Source organism: Dermacentor silvarum, chromosome 2 (genome assembly GCF_013339745.2).
Source record: "Dermacentor silvarum isolate Dsil-2018 chromosome 2, BIME_Dsil_1.4, whole genome shotgun sequence".
NCBI classification, from domain to species: Eukaryota; Metazoa; Arthropoda; class Arachnida; order Ixodida; family Ixodidae; genus Dermacentor; species Dermacentor silvarum.
The window spans coordinates 242,929,933-242,951,192 of record NC_051155.1 but is presented as its reverse complement, the minus strand read 5'-3'; the positions used below and the strand labels follow the sequence as shown (position 1 = coordinate 242,951,192).

The following is a 21,260-nucleotide window of genomic DNA, read 5'->3' as shown; positions in this document are numbered from 1 at the left end:
TCATTCCTGGTATTCACAAATAGGCAGTCTTGAATGGGAGCTTAAAACTTGGCATATAGTAAGCAGTCTGGGTCAGCGTGCATAGTGTCTGCTGGCATAATGGAAGCTTTAAGAGATGCACTAATGTCCATCATTGCATTAAATGCCTGCAGTACCACAATGGTTCAATAACAATTTCTTTAGCGAAAAGCTTAATTGTGCTCTCTTCCACTTGCAAGAACTAGAGAGAGAGAGCAATAAATAGCAAGATGTGGTTTATTCCATTTTTTTTTACTCCAAATGTCTTGTGTCGAAGAATTTACCGCATTTATTTGTCACACTTTTTTAGAGCTCACATTTACATGGCAGAACACTTCTGCTGGCACCTGCATCTAGACTAAGGAATGCTCATAATTATTATGGAATTATAATGGGCATGTTTCATTGCTTAAAAGCTGAGATGAGCAAAGAAAAAGTCCGCTGCACCGCTCACTTAACGTGAGCCTAAGGCACAAGGTAAATGGGATGAGAAAGTCCTAAAGGAGTGATACTGGCTTTGCTGATAATAGCAGTGTTTTCTAACACATGAATAACATCGCATTTGCACAGTCTGTAAGAAGTTTAAGGCCTTTTTTCAAGTGATACGATCTGCTATCATTCCTTCTAGTAGTACTCCTGCAGAAAACCTGTTGCTCTGAAGCTCTAGAATGTGAGGAGCCCTGTTAATTTTGTCATTGAAGTTTTACAAGCAGAAAGTGCTGTGGGGGCCTTAGTGTGTAGTGCAACGACAGGACAGGTCCAACAGGACAGACTCCACATTATTCTTTAACTCTTGAGTCTGGGACAGGTGTAAATGCAAAATTCTAAGATGCACTCATTATTCTTTACATTTTCAGAGGAGGCCCACTATTTTATAGGAACTTCGGTAACATTAAAGTGTTGTCTAATTGTTGTAGCATCTACAGATATTTATGCTGTATGCATCATTTTCTATCTAGATTTACATTAGTAAGCAAATTTTTTCAGTTTATGGACAGTGTTTATTGTTGGTGTTTGAAACTTGCTATTGCGTATGCCATCATAGCATCAAATATGCCAGCTCATGCCTTGGCTTACTGCCTCTTGCATCTAGACAGTGATGATGCACTTTCATGCTCTGCTGCATGAAGTTTGGCTTCTGAGTTTGGTATGCATGGAGGCAGTAGAGGCTGAGAGACAATTTGTTATTTAGTGCCATGTTTACAACAAAAACACTTGTCCATTTTCTCATGTAATGTCCTGGTTATGTACATGTGGTTTACAAATTTATTGTTGGTTTCTGTACATAGGAAGCTAACAGCTTATCAATTTTTACATTATTTGTGCCAGTTGAGAGTTGCTTCAATGAGCTGATAAACAAAAGCATTTTTCACTTTGTACTTAAATCGAGCAAGTGGGCTCCATACACTACTTTTTTTTAGTGGGGTGGAAGGTGATGCTGATCCTTCGGTGTGTTTTGACATTTTGCTGATGCTTCTCACTTTTTTTTTACCATGAACAAAAGAAAATGATGACATTACTGTAGCACAGTTCACTGTGTGGAAAACACATAGCTGTCACTATTTATTATTAGGGAACCTAGTTTTTTGGTAAAACCTTGTTGTTTATTTTTTTCAGTTCTCATACTCCAGTTTTGTTTGATATGTAATGTAGTTTGATTGAATGTAATTCCTCCTAAAACACGAGGTCACAAGTTTAATTCCTGGCCATGGCGGTGGTGTTACAATGGAGGTGGATTGCGAAAATACTCGAGTATGGTGCTTTGGGTGCAAGTCAAAGAACCTCAGGTGGTTAAAATTCAGAGCTGTTCACTACAGCATCCCTCATAACCTACTGGGCAGCTCTGGGATGGTAACCCCAGCTATTTAATTTATTTAGCCACTTCAAGAGCACTGGGAGTGTTTTCATTACTGGGCTGGTGTAAGCCCTCTTGTACGAGGCATGACAACTGGCCTGTTTGGCAGTGTGTGTTTGTGTTTTCTTACAACATACCACAGTCGTTAGAGTTAATTTTTGTGCCATAACAGGAAATTATCATTAGTAAACAGGGAACAAAGCTTATTTATAAAAAATTGAAATCTTGAAATTAATCTTGGAAAAAGGATGTGATGATATGAAATAACATTGCTTGGGAGGTCTATCTTACTCATTTAAGAGTAGTGCATGTCAAAATGAAAATTCAGTGCACATGTTTCTAGCACTTCTAAGGCTTAATTAATGGCTATGTTGGTATGGCAGTTCCTGCCTCGTTGGTTCATTGAGTACCAATAGCATGAATAAAGTCTAGCACATAAATATAAAATGCCGCAGGATTAAGGCATTTAAATGGGAAAGGACTGTGCCTGTGCCAAGCTTTCAATGGACAAAAGTGAGTCAGGTGCGGTTTGCATTCTTGAGACTGCTTCAGTGCAGGTGTGAAGCACATGGGGCTGTCATTTTTTTTAGATATTGAGCTTTGTTCAGAGCTTGGAGATGATGAAACATGAAAGACAGCATATTGAAAATAACTTTATCGGGCGTTTCCAAATGCTGTCTGCAACTTCTCAGACAACCTTCGTGTGCTGAAAGATGCTACCTAGAAGATCTTTAGAGCTGTTTAAACTAATTAACTTGTTAGGCTTATTGTTACAATATCTACTTGGACTCTTGCAATATAACTGCCAGGCATCTGCTGGTGTTGTTTGGTGTTTAAAATTGTAAAAACTGGTGTTTAAAAATGACAGTGTGTCATTTTTAGAACCATTTTATGGCTCCTGAGACAAATTCATTCCACTCTTAAGGTCAACTTCAAATTGCTGTATCCTGGACACAACTCCCTTTGAACATTCTGATGAAACTATGCTTCTACTGCACTTAATTTGAGCGTTTCTTCATTTCATCTCCTATTGGCGATACGAAGAACTTACATTGACTGTATATTTTTTCTTCCTTTTTGCTTGAGTCCTATTATTTGATTGGCCTCTTTTGTAAACGGCCACAATGGTACTGCCATTTTTAAGTAAATTTTTCTTTCTTGCGCCAGAGTAACGGTATTGCAAAAGCTGAACCCATTTTTACTTCACATAAATTCATTCAAAAATTGTATTATGTTCACTGAAAATACCGCAACATGTGTTTTCATGACAGCCTTGTAGTTTTTCTAATTTTAGTGATTTTAGTCATGCACTGTGCTTTGTTCTATCATTAACATGTTATGTGCTGTTAAGACTCACAAAACTTAAAGGGAAAAGTTAAAGGGAAATGCATAGGCTTTGAAGCAGCCCATACAAACAACTGGTTTCTGATAAGTTGCGATACTTTGCTGCTCTGAATGGTTGTGTTAGTGTACAAAGTGACCAGGAAATGCAGTGGAAGTACACTATGTATGTATGTATGTCAGATTTTATGCAGGAACAAACCTGCCATGGACTGCCAGAGAAGTGTGAAATGTCTTTGCTGTAATCATGCCAAATGAAAAGTACCATAGTACAAGTCATGATTGCGAAAATTAGTGCCCATCTTTGTATCATGCCTAATATGTAGCTATACCTTGCTGTTGCATCTTGCTTTTTTTTTCTTTTTTTCTTATAGCATCTGTAGCGATTAACAGAAATTCAAGTTATGCAGAGGAAGCAACTCAGTAGCTTGATGTATGCCATTTCATCAACTCTGTGCCATGCAGCAAAAGTATTCCCTGTCAGCCATCCAGGAACGAGGAGAGAAAGGGCTTGCTTATTGCACAAAGCTAATTTATTTGTATGAAAAGCTAGATGAATGGTGAGATCATGGAAAAATTAAGGGCACACTATGGGTAAGCCACCCTTCTTTCCCTAGAACATGCAGCCATTTCTTGTTTCTGATGCAATCCAGTTTTTCGCTTTTCTGCATGACGTTGGTGAGATGGCGTGTAGATAATGAGCCAGTGAGAATCATTACTCAGAATTTCAAACTGCGTCGGCACTGGTTCCTTGTAACTGTGATCTTAAGCACAATAATGTTTGGATTGAATCAGGCTTCCGAGTGTGATTCTCAGGTTTGGTGTTGTTCCACCTCTTTGGCTTTGGAATACATGTCATGTAGCATGGTCCAAACTTTTGAGACAGATTTCACTTGTAACTCGAGCTGGAAGTGGCACTGGCCACTGTTTAGTGGGGGTAATGATTGCTACTGGTGCTGGTTAAGCGCCCATCGATGAGTTTTGCTCTTGATTCATGGTGCATCCTGTTTGGTGCCATATAGGAGTGTTCTCTTTTCTTCCTTTTGTCAGATGCTGCACTTGGGCGTGCCCAGGAAGTCTTGCGGCGGTGATGTGTCACTGTCCAAGGATGACAGATCTGTCTCGCTCTGGTGTAGGAAAGTCATGTCTTGGGGTGGTGTTCAGGGTTAGTGCAACAAGCACAGAAAGCTGTGGTGGGAACCTTTTAATAGCTTTGACCATGGAAGTAAGCCTAAGAGCCAGGTCACTGTTGTGCATTGGGTTAAACAAATCGCTTTAGCCTCGGCTTTTGTGCTTTTTATAGTCTTCCACAGAACCTAACCCATTTTGACCCTGCGAAGATGGATGCATGAAATGCTGCGGTGTTGTGCTGTTACATTCTTTTATGTGATTTTCAGAATAAAGCGGTATGTAGGAGTCTCCAGTGTTTACTGGTTCCTTAATGTGTGAGATGCAGTACTGTAGCGGTTGCTAATGGTATCACATGTCAAAACTAACTGTTGATTTCGGGCACTCGCAGTCGGTTACTCTACCGATTTGAGGCAGTCTTAAAGATATAGGTCCGGTAAAGTATTCTTATAGATTCTTATACAATGTACATATTTAAAAAAAGATTGGAGAAAATGTTCCTATGACCTAATCTTATTAAAGATCATGGCTCAACAGCCTTGTGATTTAGTAGACATTTTTTAAGTCTCTTTACGGGCTCTGGTAAAGTGTTGCCTGTTTTTCTAATTTGTAACAAATAAGCTTGAGATCTGTGTTGCACTCCTGCTGTTGAAGACATTATGGCCAACATATGCACATTTTGGAAACATGTTGCTCTTTCTAGTTTTTTTTTTTTTTTCTTTTAGCAAGGTGCTTGATGACTGATGTGTTTATTTTGTCAATATTATTTTTTCCCCTACACTTTAGCTGTTTTGACGATGAAAACTTGTTGCAATCAAACTGTTGATAAAAGCTTTGCTCCTCATATAATGTTAAATATATTAAGCATTCTACACTGGGCAATCATAGACAGCAGCTATAAGTTAGGATTGTCTAGTTGTTAGCAGGTAATACTGGAACATAATGAGCATGCCATGGTAGGTTAGTATGCTGTAGCTTGATGTTTTGTTATGGTTTGTTATTTGTGCTGGCTATTATGTTTCACTATTTTACCATTTTTCGGCTGTCATTCTAGCATATGACACTGCAACACGTAGAAGAGGTGTGTAGGTGGCGCACTTAACCCTGTGGCTTTTATGTTCTGGTTGTAACTTCAAAAAAAGTATTTTTCTTCGTGACCATGAGTGCGAAACTTGATGCATAAATGGAACTTATCTAAATGTTGAAAAACAGAGTTGCTTAGTGATTAATTTAGTTTTACATTTTGTTGACTGACCACAGTGACCAGATTAATGCAGGCCAACAAGCAGATAGCTGTCTCAAAACAGGCCCATGTAACTGACTCAGCTTGTTTCAGTATAGCCCAAAACAAGAGGCGCACAACATCCAATATGACTTGACTAAATTAAAAACCACTTTATACATTGTGCTTTCAAAGGTGGGTGAATTAAGAAATGCTCTAGACACGAGTTATAATTAATTACAAAACTACATTGTGCTAAGAAAGGATAATGACTTCTTAACTGCAATTAATACTCATTTCTCATGAGAGTTGCAGCTATAAAAATGATACGGTTTAGGCAACCCAGAAATTTCTTGAACATGCAGAAAGACTCATAAATGTGGAAATTTGAATTTCCTTTTTTTTTTCAAACTAAGGAAAAGCTGCAAACAGGCGCACTAATTTATAACTGACTGAAAATACTAGTAGTATCAAAAGTCGATAAGCCTGGATCCATTTGTGGGTGAAACTGGTCACTATAGAGCTGATCGCTTGCTGCTTTCAGTAAAAGAGTGACTGGTAAGTTGGAAGCCATGCATAAGACATGAATGGAAAGTCAAAATACATGCCCAAGATGAGAATGCTGCCTTTACCTTTTCTTGTCCTTTCTCTCTTTTTTTTTTTCTATTTCTGCTTAGGTCCCTGGCGAGTAGCCGCACCCAACAAACCGTTCAAGTGCAGCACCTGCTCAAAGCGTTTTTGCTCAACAGAGTCCCTGCGAGTGCATCTGTATTACATGCACCGTGCCATCAAGATGCACGTATGTCAGCGCTGTGGACGCTGCTACAAGAAGCGCTATGACTTGAGAAAGCACTGGGAACGGAGCCCCCTTTGTGATGAACTCAATATGGCTGCTGCATCTAGCCTGTAATGATTTGGTTTGCTGGTGAATCTCCCTTGTGTTGTCAATTTTGCCCCAATATGGAATATTTTAAGGCATGAGGTGACTTTTTCGTTGGTACTGCTGTGAGAAAATGTTAAAAAGCATACAGAATGTTCTGCTTTTTTTTTACTTTCTTTTTATTTATTGTTGCTTCAATAGTGTTTTAATGCAGCTGGTTTACTGGTGGATAACAAAGACTGCTTGTGAGAAAGTGCAGATCAAGGAATATCACAGTTTTGCCTTGGATACAAAGCAGTGACACAATAGCTATCATGATGTTTGGCAGTAAGACCCAAGTGTTTTGCATGGTATCATTTACAGTAAACACTTGTGGCACAACAAACAATTTGCACTTGACTGTTCATTTAACATTGGGCTTTGCGTGTGTCAACTATGGATGCAGAACTGTTGTGCCTGCTTTCTTTGTGTTATCTTGCAAAAGCAGCATTGTTGTTGGAAGTGTGTACAGTCTTTTTCCAGCTATTTCTGCAGCATGTGCAAGAAGGGGCTAAGGAATTGTGGCAGTGACACAGTATTTCGTCATCTGCATGTGTCTTATCTATTTTTGCTTATGCAGGCCAATTAAAACAGTTGTTTTCAGGACAAGAAAACTAGATTTCAGAAAACGGGACAGGAATTACGAGATAGGGCTGACAGGTAGGCTACATGCAATGCCCAGCTTCAGACGAAGGGTAATGCACTTATTGTTTATATGTCACTGCGAATGTTTACTGAAGCTCATACTGCAGGTGATACTGGGAGCATTATCACATAATATTGTGCTAGCTATGACTTCCATAGTTTTGCTCAAGTACAAATAAGCACAATTATAACCATGCCAGCCATTATGAATGCTCGGTTTTTATGAATAAAGACATTGACTGTCTGAATTGGAATGCAGGCCCCGATAAAATAAAAAGAATGTGTCGACCCAATACTCTTACAACAAATATGGAAGCATACTCACTTTCCCAGGATAGTGGCAGATGTCTCAGTACTGCACTAATGTGGGTTCAACGCACAGCTGACTTACATGGACATTTCCTGGGACAATTTTGTCCGGGCTGGCAGTGATGTCAACATTGTAGAAACTTACAGCGACGAGACTATTCGAGTAAAACTGCGCAATGCAACACGGAGAAAGCGGGACACAGAAATGACTGACACATCATCGCATTTTTTTTTTCGTACACAACAGTAGATTGAAAGGTATACAGGAAAGAGAAAATATTTTGTCACTGCTGCAAATTCTCAATTTTGCATTTGCTGAAGAAATATTTGGACTAAAGATGCCATGGCAGCTTGAGCAAACAACAATGGTTGTGCAAGACAGCATGCTGAAGCAGACTAAGAAATGACAAATAACTTTTGGCATCATAACTGCAGTAATTGGTGTAGCTGTGAATGCAGCTGAAAAGTGCCGTTAGCAATTATTTCTGTGAAAGAAATGTGCAGACATAGTGCATTAATGTTGGCTGAATTAATAATAATGTCATGTTGACAAACAGCCTTTGAATGAAAGAAGGGTAACTATTTCTGGCTTTTTGTACTACTGATAATTAAACATTGCAGCTGGAACAGTAACAAAGTAGAGTTGATGCATTTCAAAAAAGTTGGTTACGGTATATAGTATTTTTTGTAAGTCCAGTTACAGAATTAAAGTTGACCAGTACTCAAAGAATAATCTTTTACTCGAAACTTCGTGCCTAGCACCAATTTTGAGGAGTACAGACTCAAAATGTATAAAGAAATGCAGTGTTATTTCAGCGCACATTTTTCTGTACCTTGTTTTTTCATTGTGCGAACATATTTACTCACACAGCAATGGATTTTGGGGCAGATTTTGATATCTTGAAACTAGTGCAGAGTACACAGCTTCCAGCAAAAGGGGATGCCTTGAGCAGTGGCAGGCCTCAATTCTGCAATTAGAAGAAGTTAATCAGCAGAACTATAATCGTAATGATTATCATGCAAATTCTGATCTGCTGCTGCAAAGAACCTTGGTCACTCAATATTGTCATTTACTGTCATATTCACTATTGTCAATAATGTGAGACAGTTGTTGCAGAAACGCATGTTATACGTAAATATGTTAGATACTTCCGAATGTGTTTTAACGGGATAGCATTAAGGGCCCCGTGTTGCAGAAAATCCGGCGTTAGTGTCGGCGTGGGTGTTCGGCATCCATGGCAGAGAAAATCATCCCCAACCACCCTGACCGCGCAGGCCCTCTGCGTGGCACAAGGTGTTAGTGAAGGAGAAAATCATTCCGAACCACCCCGACTGCGCAGGCCCTCTGCGTGGCACAAGGTGTTAGTGAACAAAAATTGAATTTCTCACAGTGAAATCCGTCAGAAAAATGGTAAAGTACGACTTAACCACAACCTACGGACATGGTGGCGTCGGATTGTAATTTGAATGTACGAGAAAACATAATTCTGTTACGAGGAAACTCAACCACAAACCCCTTTTCCAGCATTTCTACCATACCAACAGCGGTGCGCTCGGGTAGATTACTTGTGAAAAGCCTATCCAGATGGCGCTCGCATCCTCGGCAGGTCAAATTCAGACTTCGCCTGCCTAATGCACTTTGGACACACGCGCGTCGAGGAAATAGCAAACTGTTAATAAAATAATAAAAAAGAGGTCCTAGGGCCTTCACATTTTAATATAAGATGACTTATATTGCCCCTGGAAAAATGTCTTCCCAGCAATGCATTTCTGTTTAAAAGTGAAGCCGACTTTAAGGCGATCGGTGTAAGCTTGGTCTTTGTAAGCTGGCTTTCCTATGTTCTGTGTTGCAGTGAAGCCTACTTATAAAGAAAAATGCGATGCAAATGGGGCCTGATAACGGCGTTCCACTCTTCAAGGCGAAGCTTAAGCGTCCTCCAATTTTTACTTCTGGTTTTGTCTTGTATGGGCTTTAGCGTGTTCAAAAACATTAAACTCAAATTGCAGCTTTCCTCCATTACTTTCTGTTGCATTTAGCATTGCTAGAAAAAATGTCGCTGTTTCGCTCGAAAGGCGAAGCATCAATTGCGATAGCAAATTAGTAGAGAGCTATTCGGAGTAGGGATAGTAGTTTTATCGGCTGCATAAACTTGGACACACTCACTTACTAACTGAATTAACAAGCGTGGTGTCAGCGCGCACAAGCAAACATGAATAGATCACACTGAATGACCGCAGACGACTGTCAAAACGCTGGCAGCAAGCGCAGCTGCCACAGCGAGTGAAGGTTTGTGCGGTCTATCGCTTCAACGGAAACCAAGTGGCGAATGCACAGCACATACAAAGGTCAGAGCCGTGTGGAGATAAGAGACGGTACGGGCGACCGCCACAAGCGGGCAAAGTACAAGCCCAGTTGTTGGCAGAGTAGAAGCTGCCCCCTCCCTCTCTCCCTCCCGCGCTGCCTTCCCGCTTTCTTGCTTTCGCGTTGGAGAATAAGTGGCGAGTTTCCCTTGCGCCCGGTTGCAAGATACGCATTTGGTGCCTCAGCACAGCGTCGCCCCGCATCCCTCCCTCCCATACCCCCATGGCCTTTCGCACGACGATCGCATTAGCCTTCCGCCGTGCGTCGTTCGCTCTTCGTGGTAGCGCGCGTACCCTGCGCGCTTTCAGTCGTGCATACGGCGCGCAGGGTACGCGCCCTTGGACTTTATACGGAACCTGACGGCGATGACAACGGCGACGCCGACGGCAGAAATTTGGTTGAAGTGTCCATATAATTGCTATTGCAATAAAAGGCATTCTACATTATAGATAATATACCAGGCGTTTCAGAGAAGTTCTCAAGAGATTAATAGTGCAGCACAGCAGGGGTAAAGGAACAATTTTTTCAGCACCTAATTCATGGTGGCCAACATCAGGAGCTGTGTAATAATCTTTAAGGGATTAAGTAAGCTAAAGTGTACTAAGTATCTTTTTAAACTGCAAAATTGAAGCCAGCCAGTACACAGTGTGTATTCATTTGCTAGAAATCATGGTTAGAATTAGCTCATTCCTGTGAAATACATCCTTTTGATGTGCGATGAAATGCACTGCTGTTACAGTTAAAAAGTTTTGCTAATATTGCTGAAGTCTTCTCCAAGACATCTGGTGTGTGTATGTTGAAGTGTATTGCTGATCAAGGTAGAAAACTGAAGTATATCTTTCAAATGTGGCTCACTGGCTACTCTATGGCTTAGCACAACAACCAGCAGGCATACTACACCTAAGCCCAATGTTGTAAGTTTGATTTATTTGAGATTACGTGTTGGACAGAATGAAAATAAATGCATTTATATGCATTGCATTTAACTGATTCACTAAAGCATTGCTTTATATAGATTTCACTATGTGTGTTGGGTATGTATATTTTTTCCTCTTTCTGTGATGTTAATGCATTTGTTACACATGCACACACATACATGGAGGCAATGTACAAAGCACTTTCGTGTTCCACATCTGTAGCATGTTCATTACAGCTGAGATGTATTACATCCCATATTGGTTATTTTGTGATTGGTAAATTGAGCAGGCACCTTGCATTTCATGGCATTCATCAAGCAGGTGTTTGGTTTCATGCATTTCTTAGGCAAATGGTTGGTTTGAGAGCAAGTGGCGATTGTGATCTTGGAAATATATGGATGACAAATTTGATACTTGGCCATAGTAAGCATGCTTCTTTGTTGCTACATATAATTTAACAGCCAATAATGTACAGCTGCTTAAGTCTGTGCCTAACACATTTTTGTGCTTGGTTCCCACTTTATCTTTAATTACATCTGTAAAGATTCTCTTAATTGTTATCACAATATTTTATTGCCGTGGAGATCACGTCGTCATATATTTGTGCATTTGTGGCTGCTTCCAAACTGTTCATAACCATTTATTCAATTATTTGTGATGTGTGTTTTGTACATAGGAGGTATGCAGTGTGACATGACTTGATTGCTGGTAGTGTTGTACCATTATCTTGATTGCAGGTAGTGTTGTACTATTGTTATTTTAATGGGACCAAGCAGTAAAAAAGGCCACATCACTAGTTGGCTAACCTTGATGCACTGTGTCTTGTAGCATAACATCACCATCAAAAGATTGTGGAATATGCCCCCGTGAAAGTTTTTCTGGCATCTTGCATGTTTTTGCACAAACAAGTTTTTTTCTTTTATATGTATCGAGACTCAGAAAACATCTTTGCACGATTGCTATAACTTGGAATTGTCAGGGTGGACTGCCCTCACAGTGAACAGGCATTACGGCAGGAATGGACACAGGTGCTTAGTGTTTAGTTTCTGCACTATTCACTAAAGAAATCTTATTTTTTGCATTTTTTACAAAGCAAATCTTTGTGCACTTGGATATTTCTGTTCTGTAGGCTTTTTCAGACTGGCTATCTTTCTATCAGATTGCCTGGAAAGGGACATTTAAGATTGTGTACTCTAGTTACATGAAATGTTGACCGCTGTTGTTTGCGTTACTCAAGCGAGTTCTTATTATTGATGATATTTATTAAGCAGGCTAACTGGCAGTTAACCTCTGTTGTGATCTTGCCGATATTGCGGTAAATAATTTGTAAAGCCTTATCTGATGGCTTCTTTTGCATGTACAAGGGAATTTAAAGGTAATTCATTTTGTTTTACTGATGCATTCGCTTGTTGGAACTGTTGTAGAAATTAGCAGCAGTGTGTGTTTTTACTCTAATCATTGTGTAGATCGCGTTAACTTATTTCATCAAAATAAATACTGTTCCTTGCACATTGTTAGTCTGAAAAAACTTTCTTCGCATGAAGAATCGGGACGATACACATCGTTACGAATAATTCCAGCAAGTTCTTTAGAGTATGAATAAGTTCTTTCTCTAGTCACTGAATATCTGGCGGCACTTTTAGTTTGAAACGTAAAAGCCATGGTTTACACAGCAACTGTGTCTTACCACCATCATGCCCATGAGGTGCATATGATATAAAGCTATTTGTGTTGCCATGTATATAGGTGTTTGTGAACATGGCTGCCATTGATTCTCTTGGAGTGCTGCACTTTCTCAGTTACTTGCGTGCAATATGCTTTGTGACTTAACATGGTCAGCTAATTTCTAAAGCCAAATAATATAACGTATTATTTTTCATCACAGATGTTTAAACAACATACTTAATTATATATATCTTTGTGTTTAAAAATGCCTCTTTCTTTTTTTTGAGGGTCATACACCATGATACCTAAATTCTATTGGTTATATAGAGGTGTTAATTTGTAGACTTCATGCTTGAGTTGTCTGGAGAGTCTGTATGAGCCTGTGAAAAGTGAAGTGTACTCAATTGCCTTTTGTTACTTATGGCATGCTCATTAAAAGTTTTTCTTTTTTTGTAGCTTTGTTAAAGGATATGGATTCTTCAATGCCTGGGCCATCTTTTTGTGTTGTTTCGTGTTGTTTTGTATAGAGCCATGCTTGCCATAACTTCAGCTTTATGGCATCTGAAAACCAATGCTTAACTATTGAGGCTTTAAAACATATATAATATTAACAATGGACAGTGAGTAGAATAGTGTTTCCATTGTGTAGTGCCAGGTTGCATGTGCTAACACTGTATAGTACAGTGCGTTCATGAAATTGCATGTGCTTGGCAACATAGTTAGAAATGATCACCTTTTACATCTTGATAATACCATAGCTGTCTCTCTCTCTCTTTTTTTTTTTTTTTTTACTAAGTTGCATTGCGTGTAATGTTGCTGACCTTATGGCATCTCTTTTTATTATATAGCACTAAATGTGACATGTAATGTCTGCTTTAGAAGAGCACTGCTCTAACTTTGCAAAGCTTCTCGTGGTTACTTCTAATTTGAGCCATATTTTTTGTTGTACCGCATAGTAAGTCCTTGCTTTTTTATGATTACAAGCAGCTTGCTTTACTTTTTTTCACCTTGCTGGCTAAATTACTTCTATAAATGTTTTCAGTCAGACTGCCAGAATTTAATTTACATTTTTAAACAAAGTTAAGCTTAACGGTTCATTTTATGAAAGCAGCAAGCCTCTCTCTTTGTGAGCCATGGTTAATCTGCACCTGTGTGGAAAACTCATTCCTGCTTTGACCGCAGTGTTCACATGACTGCTTTTACAGCCGATATTGCGCACACCCTTTGTGTATGATTAGAGGTCCCTTGCTACAGAATTGACACTGCTACTCAGCTTATGTTTACTCTGCAGCTATACTTTTAGAGCTTGAGATTAGAGCGCTTTTTTCTTGACATGGACTGCTATATGAATTGCTTGATTGTTTGTTAATGTGCCACCGTGATATTAAATGTCATGGAAAAGCAGCTCCTTTCTTTTCTCTTCCCCTTCCCCGATTTTGTTTCTTTTCCTGGCTGTGTGCTGATGCAGGGGTGCAAGGGGACAGCAGCGGTGGTCTCGGACGCTGGCACTTCTCGTCGGTTCGGCTGTACAACCACTTTCGTGGGAGCGCTGAGGGCAACTACCGATGCGATCCTTGTGCCAAGTTCTTCAAGAATGTCAGCTCCTGGCGTCAACACCAATACTACCAGCACCGGTCGCACAGGCGGTTCCCTTGCGAGTACTGCGGCAAGTCGTTTACGACCAAATGGTACCAGGGCCAGCACATCCAGAATGTCCACCGGTCTGAGAACAAAGGGACAGTGAGGGCCTCGATTTCAAGTACAGAATGGACAGACTTCGGTGCACAAATGGGAGCAAGCTACACATGGTGACATTGCTGCAGCTTGCGAGTGACCTGCAGTTTGCACTTCTCAATGCTGTCTGCCACAGCCCGTTGTGGCTGCTCATGCTATGCACTTGAAAATGTCAACCCTTATAGAAGGTTTACATACTATGCTGAGACTAATGTGACCATTAGAAAATGAACAGTAGAATGTTAAGTGATTTACTAAGTGTTCTTCAGTTAATGAATAAGCAGCAGTACTGTTAAAGGTAGCGACTATAATAATCACATAGAGAGGCATACTTTGGCTTTGTTGCACAAAGTTTACACAAACATTGCATCTTAAGTAGAGGTATAATTACAGGGGGGTGAGGGGGTTGAAAAACAACTGGCACCTCATGTCTTCCTCACGTCAAATGCAGTCAACTCTTCATGCAAGCATGAATGTTACTGTCCCTCTTGCCCCTTCTCCGAGAAACACTTAGGGCCTCATTCTCACATCTGCTCCATCCTGCCGCTGTCACGACACTAGTTCCCATCAGGGGAGAGGACTGGCCTCTTGTTGAAAATGGGTTTCACATGCATTGTAAACCAGTGCTCTACATTTTGATTGATGTGATTCCACCTGATCGAGAATTGGCCAAGCTTTAAACACTAGAAATGTAAAATGTTGAATTGAGTGCCCCCTGTACTCCAAAGTTCCTGCATGTGCAGGTTGCTAGGTTATTGCTAAAGAAATGTGTATGAATTTCTCGACTTGAATGTAAATTTTCACTTGAGTGCTATTGCACAGTAGTCCATTTGTGATATTTAAGTGACTTCTGAAATCGGAAATTTTTTTTGTTTTTTGTTTTAAAGAACGCGTAGGTATGGTTTTGTTGGTCAGAGGCGTAAAAACGTATGTAACTGGCACTGCTGTTACCATCACTCATTTGGACGCAGCTTTTTTGTGTCCAGTTTGTTTTATCCCCACGGCAGTTATGTGAGAGGCAAATAATGGCTTTGTGAATGAGGCCTGTAACATCCTCTCCATGCCTTATAAAGAACTTTTTAAAAACTTGGTGTCACAGATGCCACTTGTGTAAATTTTTTCTATTGTGTCTTAATTTAATTTAGGCAGCTATATTTTTTATCCTAGAATATCATGTTAATTGGAATGCTTAGTACAAAAATTTGAAATTTAGTTTATTGTATCACATATTATGGTTCGTTGTTTCATTGCTAAATAAAATCACTACAGTCTTTGAGGATACTAAAGAGCTTTTCCATAGACAAAGGCACCGTAATGTTAGTAACTCATTTGTTTTTTCCTAGGAGTATCCTAGGAGCACTGAGAATATAGGGAACTTTTGTATGCTCATGAATTGCATGTTAGTGACACACAAAATTTTGTGTGTAGTGTGAGTGAGCTTTTAAGCTGCTGCAGTTCCGCCTTCTCATACTAATCAATCGTTGTTTCTTGATAGGGTAACTAGGAAGGTTAAAAGAAAATGTTGCGAACTCCCCAAGATGCTGCATGATGACCTGGAAGAGTTTTCTGGAGATTGGTTGCTTGCCTTGTTTTCTGTAGGTTAGCTGGAGCTGTAAGCTTGTTTTTGTGCTTGTAGTTTCAGACCTAGTTCAGTTTCCTGTGTGTGCGATGAAAGTAAGTCAAGAGGTGCTTTTGCATGGTTGCTGTTCATATGTGATTTATGGTCATGATACTGTGCATTTATTTTGTGTACTTTATTCTTTAGCTCCTGTCTTTATGCTTTTAGGTTGCTTCCAACATTAAAGGTTGAGCAGCACCATTGCTTTATATTATGATTAGGGGGTAATTTTCTGTTCTAACCTACGGCATTATTGCACATTAGTGCACATGATTGCAATGGCTTTTACTGACCTATAAACATTTTATGAATGTGAATTTGGCTGTCAGCATATCACGGATTTATATCACAGATATTAGGACTGTGTTTCTTAGTAATAAGTAAAGTTGCACAAAACAGTGAAGGGATAGCTAGTGCTATTTTAAGCTTGTGATGCTTTGTTCGATGAAGCTCTCGAACAAAGTAGTACTTTTTTTTCTGAGCCTTGGAATATATCGGCTCAACCATGCCCTCCATAATTCATGATTGGTATATCGTAATGGTTCAGTGAGGTCTCTATGGCTAGCTCTTTCTCATGGCTTCTTACACCTCTCACTTTTTTTCTCCAGTGGGAAGTGGCGATGCACAAACAGTTGTGCAAACAGCCTAGCATTGCTTGAAAGCTAGCATATGATCACCAGTTGGCTAAGGGAAGGAGAGTGCACTTCAGAGAGGCAGGGTTAATCAGATGGAATTATCAGGAAATATTGAGGCATATGAAGGAGTCAGCTGATACAAGGTAGGGGCAACTGGAGATAGTTGGGAGAAGCCTTCTTCCTGCGGTGGACATAAATGGGCTGATGATGGTAATATACGCACAGCTTGATATTGCAGTGCCTTGTTGAAAGCTGAGTGTAGTTCACTTTGTTGACCTGATGCTCTTTTAAAGAGGCCCAGGCTTACTGTATATCGTGGCAAGGAGAGCTAATCACACTAAAGTCACCAGCCGCATGTAGACAGCAGCTGGTACTTTTTGATCATGTAATGCCTGTGTGTTGGCTACATTATCTTAATTACCTAAAAAACAACTAAAGGTTTAGACATATGCATTGAATGCTTTAGTTTGTGTTGTGCTGCTGTAAAGTATTTATCCATTCATACTTTTATTTTCAATCTCATTTTCTTTCTTTTTTTTTGCAGGCATGCAATAACTTGGCATGATGTGACTTTTCACCAAAAATTTGTGAAGCCTTAGATTAATTTGTTTGTCAGGCACATTGTAACAGTAATTAATCAGTATTACCTCTTATATAACTGCATACATTTCCTACCTGTTTCAAATGGGAAGAGTCAATTTTTGTTTGAAAGACAATAACAGTGTAAATCATAATGAATTTTTGTAGCAATAGCAACACATTACTAGTAGTGGTGGGCCTCATTAAATGTGCGATAATCACATATTAACTAATGAACTATAATTTACTGCTTCCTAACTATTTCCTTTAATACACAAAGTAAAATTGCAGAGTTGAAGGTGTTCAGTGCTTGAGGCATCTCAACTGAGTAGCAGTTTTGAGACTAGTAGTACCAGTTTCAACATACTCTTCTTCAAATACTGTAACAAAATGCACTGATGTGCCACTTAAAATTTGTCCTGCATCACGTGAGGGAGGCTTTTTGGGAAAGTATTAAGTGGTGGCTTTGTCTGAAAATTTGGGGAGAGATAGCATGAAACTGATGCTAGTCTTGGGATTTTTTCCATGTGTACATGGGCCTTGAGCACTGACATGCTTCTGCTTCACAATTGAAACTTGTGCCCTAAGGTACACCCGCCATGGTGGCTTAGTGGCTATGACATAGCACTGCTAAATGTTAGATCGCAGGATTGAAATGCGGCCGCCTGGGATCGAATTCCAACAGCGGCGGCCGCATTGCCTTGGGGCAAAATGCAAAAACGCCTGTGCACCATGCATTGGGTGCATGTTAAAGAACCTCAGGTGGTCAAAATTAACCCGGAGTCCTCTACTATGGCGTGCCTCATAATCAGATCGTGGTTTTGGCACGTAAGACATCAGAATTTAATTTAAATAATTTTGCCTAGCATAATCAAATAAATATAATTATAAAGGCTGGGTATTAAGTCAGTCTGTTGTTATTGGCGATGCACTATCTCAAAAATTTGGCTCTCCCCTTTTGAAGCAGTTGGTGAGGTGATGTGTATGAAGGTTTTTTTCAGGGCATTCATTCCTAACTCAAGAACTTTGCCCTATTTATGTTCTGCTGTGGAAATGTTAGTAATAAGATGGCAGTTTTTATACATATGCAAGGCCATTAACTACACATAAACAAAGATGAATAACAACAACAAAAAAAGACAGACATACTAAAGCAATGCGAATTCTCAGTTTTGTTATATGTTTTGTTTTTTTGTGGCGCTGATCTATGTGCTGCCAACTACATATATCTGTTCATTTTTTTTCTCTCGCCTAATGAACAACAGACATTTGAACATATTGCTTTTGCATAAAAAGACCTTGTTGCAGGATATAAAATGGATTGAAGCAGAATTGATGTTCTGTCTACATGGACAGAGTACATTTCTTTATTGTGTTTTTTTACAAAAATATGCTTCCTCAGGTGTTGACATTATTGAGATTAAATTATGTTGCATTTTCCAGAAATGATAGTATGACCCTGTGATGTGACCAATTGTGTCAAATGAATACTCTTCCATGCATTTCTATTGCATCCATTTTTCATAGCAACATTCCCTTATTTGTGCTTAGAAGTACAGTATGCTTCATCTTTTTTTTTGCACCGACACATTATGTTGATAGTCATTTTTATTGCCATGGACATCTGAATTAATGAGGCAGGGACTTCCACATAATACAATTTTGCACTTTCTTGTGTAGATTTTTATTTGTTAATTTATCACAAAGCGGTACACATTTGTCGATAGCTTTAATGAGTTAGCATTACCTGTTTTGCTTTTAAACCAGTTTAGAACCTCCTTAGCAGGCTATCCTCCTATTCGTACTGCATTGTCAAGGTTGCAAGAAATGGAAATGTTCCTTTTTACAAAATACTGTTCCTAAGAGCTGCGATGTTTCTAGGCTAACATAGCTCATGACAGCAGCCATGTAGACATCTATGTAGCCCATTGTGACATCCGTGTAATTGTGCATGTGAAAAATTGTGCGAGCTGGAATTGGAGCCCAAAGTTGTGAACTTACTCATTGTCACGTCAGGGGTCTTAAGCAGTTGCATGCAGTTGTATTACATTATAGTGAACAACTTAAGAATGACTATACACTTGCTGTATCAAATGTTTATTCAGCCAACAAGACTTCTTGAATACTCAACAAGACATAGAATATTGCAAATAGCTCTCTATAAATCCGCGAAGTGGAGTAAGTTTCGTTAAAGAGAAAAATTGCCATCCACTGAGCATGAAGCTACAAAGGAAGCCCATATGGGTTTCCCAGAAAGAGCGCTTCACAGAAGAAAAATCCGCACTGGTTTGCTTTGTAGCTGCTTGCTACTGTCAGGTGGATAACAGTTTTTACCTTTCATCAATAAGACAATAATTGCCAATGAATGGGTGGATGGTTTGTTGCTATGCCAGCTGGCATTTGAGGCACTGTTAACTACTGCTAAAAAGACATGGGACTAGAACGAGATGCACACAGGACACGACGCTAGTTCTAGGGTCGTGTCCTGTGTGCTTCTCGTACTTGTTTCTCATCTTTTTTAGTGCTCGATAACAATGTCTCAAGTCGGCAATACGCACCAACTAGCCCATCTTCCTTCTCTAATTATGTCAGATGATAATTTTAAACTTTGTTAATTGCAATGGCACATTCAGTAACTGGAAAAGCATGTAACTAGAAACTTTAGCACTAAGTTGGTGACAGTTGAACTGACGATAGCCAGAAAATGACATTATGCATTCTGTTCTATCTGTAGCAAATGGGAAGAGCTTGGGTAGCAACCCATTGTTTACTCCCAGGGGTCATTTCTGGGTTGCAGTGGCACTGTGGGGATGTTGTTGATACCTGCTCTGAAATGTTTCTGTGTTTAAAAGCTTTTGTTTCTATTTCGTATTTTAACTATGAGAGCATAGATGTTCGTTTGGCAGCTGATTTTACATTTACTACAAGCTGAGGCTCACATTATGTGAAGTTACTAAACATTGGTCTTATTTCACTAATAGATTATTATTTCTCTCTTTGCTGTGTGAAATTGATTTGTAAATATGTGATGGTTTTGTTGCCATTTACTTACATCAGCTCTTTCATCAGGGACTGCTGAAAGAAATAGAGAATGCACTGTGAGACATGTCAGAGGCAGTGCTAATCAGCAATGCTGCTCTAGGCACTTTTTATAATCTGCCTACAGCCTACATAGCCCATGCAGAACGAACTATAGGCAAGCAGGATAGCATAACATTGCCTAGTATGGAAAAACTTGAGTGCGAGACACTTCTTGATCTGTCGCCAGTGATGAAACAATCTTGACTGGCAAATAATTATGAACATAGTGCTAATCTCACTTACCAAGTTCATCTATGACAGAATTTGTTTTGCATCTCTCTTTTTTCTTCTCTTTTTTATGAAAAACGCGCATGTGCTTGCGTTGTAGTCCACATTAAAGAACTCCAGGTGGTCAAAATTAATCCAGAGCCCTCCACTACGGCATGCCTCATAATCAGAACTCGTTTTGGCACGTGAAACCCCAGAAAGAAGAATGACGCACAGAATGAGCAGCTGTCAGCTGTATGTTCTGTCAGCTAACTAGTGCTATACTAATGATCTGAAAAATTGTCTCTTATTTGTAACGCAATTTTGAGCTGATACTAATGCAGGTTTGTAGACTGGCATTTAAAAACCTTTGAAATAAATACTCATGGTATATTGTGTGTTCTTATTGCGTGGCAATCTTTTAAGTATCCATATATTGCATCACGGGCATCACAAAACCTTACAAAATATCAGGCTTCAATTATATTTATGCTGTTTCATATGTTTAGTGAACTTATAAGCTTACCTTTGGCCAAAGTATCTCTTTTTAGACCATACTTATATTCCTTATTTGTGTTTACCCTATGGTGATCGCTGTGTTTAATGGCATTTGTGTATCACGTGGCATTGTTTGTGAGGTGTGTTTTACAATGTGTGATGCTACATATTATTCATTTTAAGGGGTGTGCATTTTCTTGTTCACTAATGTTTCACTTTGCACATATCTGTTGCCTATAGGGCTTGCCCTTTAGTGTTGATATTAGCTTGTTAGTCTCTTGTAGCTGTGCACAGTGTATGTATGTATGTGTACCAGTGTATATGTATGTTGAGTATACCTATTTGTCATTTTTGATCATTAATACTCGAGCAGGCATTTAGAGCTTCTACATCTTGATGTTATTCAGTACTTCGTTTTCCAATTAGGTTATGGTACGCCCTGTGCTCAGTTGAGCTTATGTACTTTTCAGTAATCCAATTGTGTGTAATGCTTTTATAGTGAATAAATGTAACTCTTTTGAGGCCTA

The 21,260-nt window shown here is 39.4% G+C and overlaps 2 protein-coding genes across 2 annotated transcripts in view; both read left to right on the top strand.

Moving 5' to 3' along the window:
• LOC119440772 (uncharacterized) overlaps positions 1 to 21,260 on the top strand; it is a 68,791-nt gene extending 47,531 nt beyond the window's left edge. Inside the window, exon 2 of the mRNA XM_037705651.2 lies at positions 1 to 21,260. This exon is cut by the window's left edge and continues 7,958 nt beyond it. The gene's annotated coding sequence lies outside the window, so the exon portion shown is untranslated.
• LOC125943592 (zinc finger protein 284-like) lies at positions 2,344 to 6,474 on the top strand. Its single transcript, XM_049663050.1, has 3 exons — positions 2,344 to 2,430; positions 4,265 to 4,379; positions 6,242 to 6,474. Exons 1-3 carry the CDS (start codon positions 2,344 to 2,346, stop codon positions 6,472 to 6,474), a joined length of 435 nt encoding a protein of 144 aa, XP_049519007.1.

What these genes read in the sequence shown, in the direction of transcription:
- LOC125943592 (XM_049663050.1), top strand. Translation starts at nt 2,344, where the DNA reads ATGGGAAAGGACTGTGCCTGTGCCAAGCTTTCAATGGACAAAAGTGAG. An exon ending in TTGAGACTGCTTCAGTGCAG is followed by an intron (nt 2,431 to 4,264) that starts GTGTGAAGCACA and finishes TCCTTTTGTCAG; the next exon opens with ATGCTGCACTTGGGCGTGCC. An exon ending in GTCTTGGGGTGGTGTTCAGG is followed by an intron (nt 4,380 to 6,241) that starts GTTAGTGCAACA and finishes ATTTCTGCTTAG; the next exon opens with GTCCCTGGCGAGTAGCCGCA.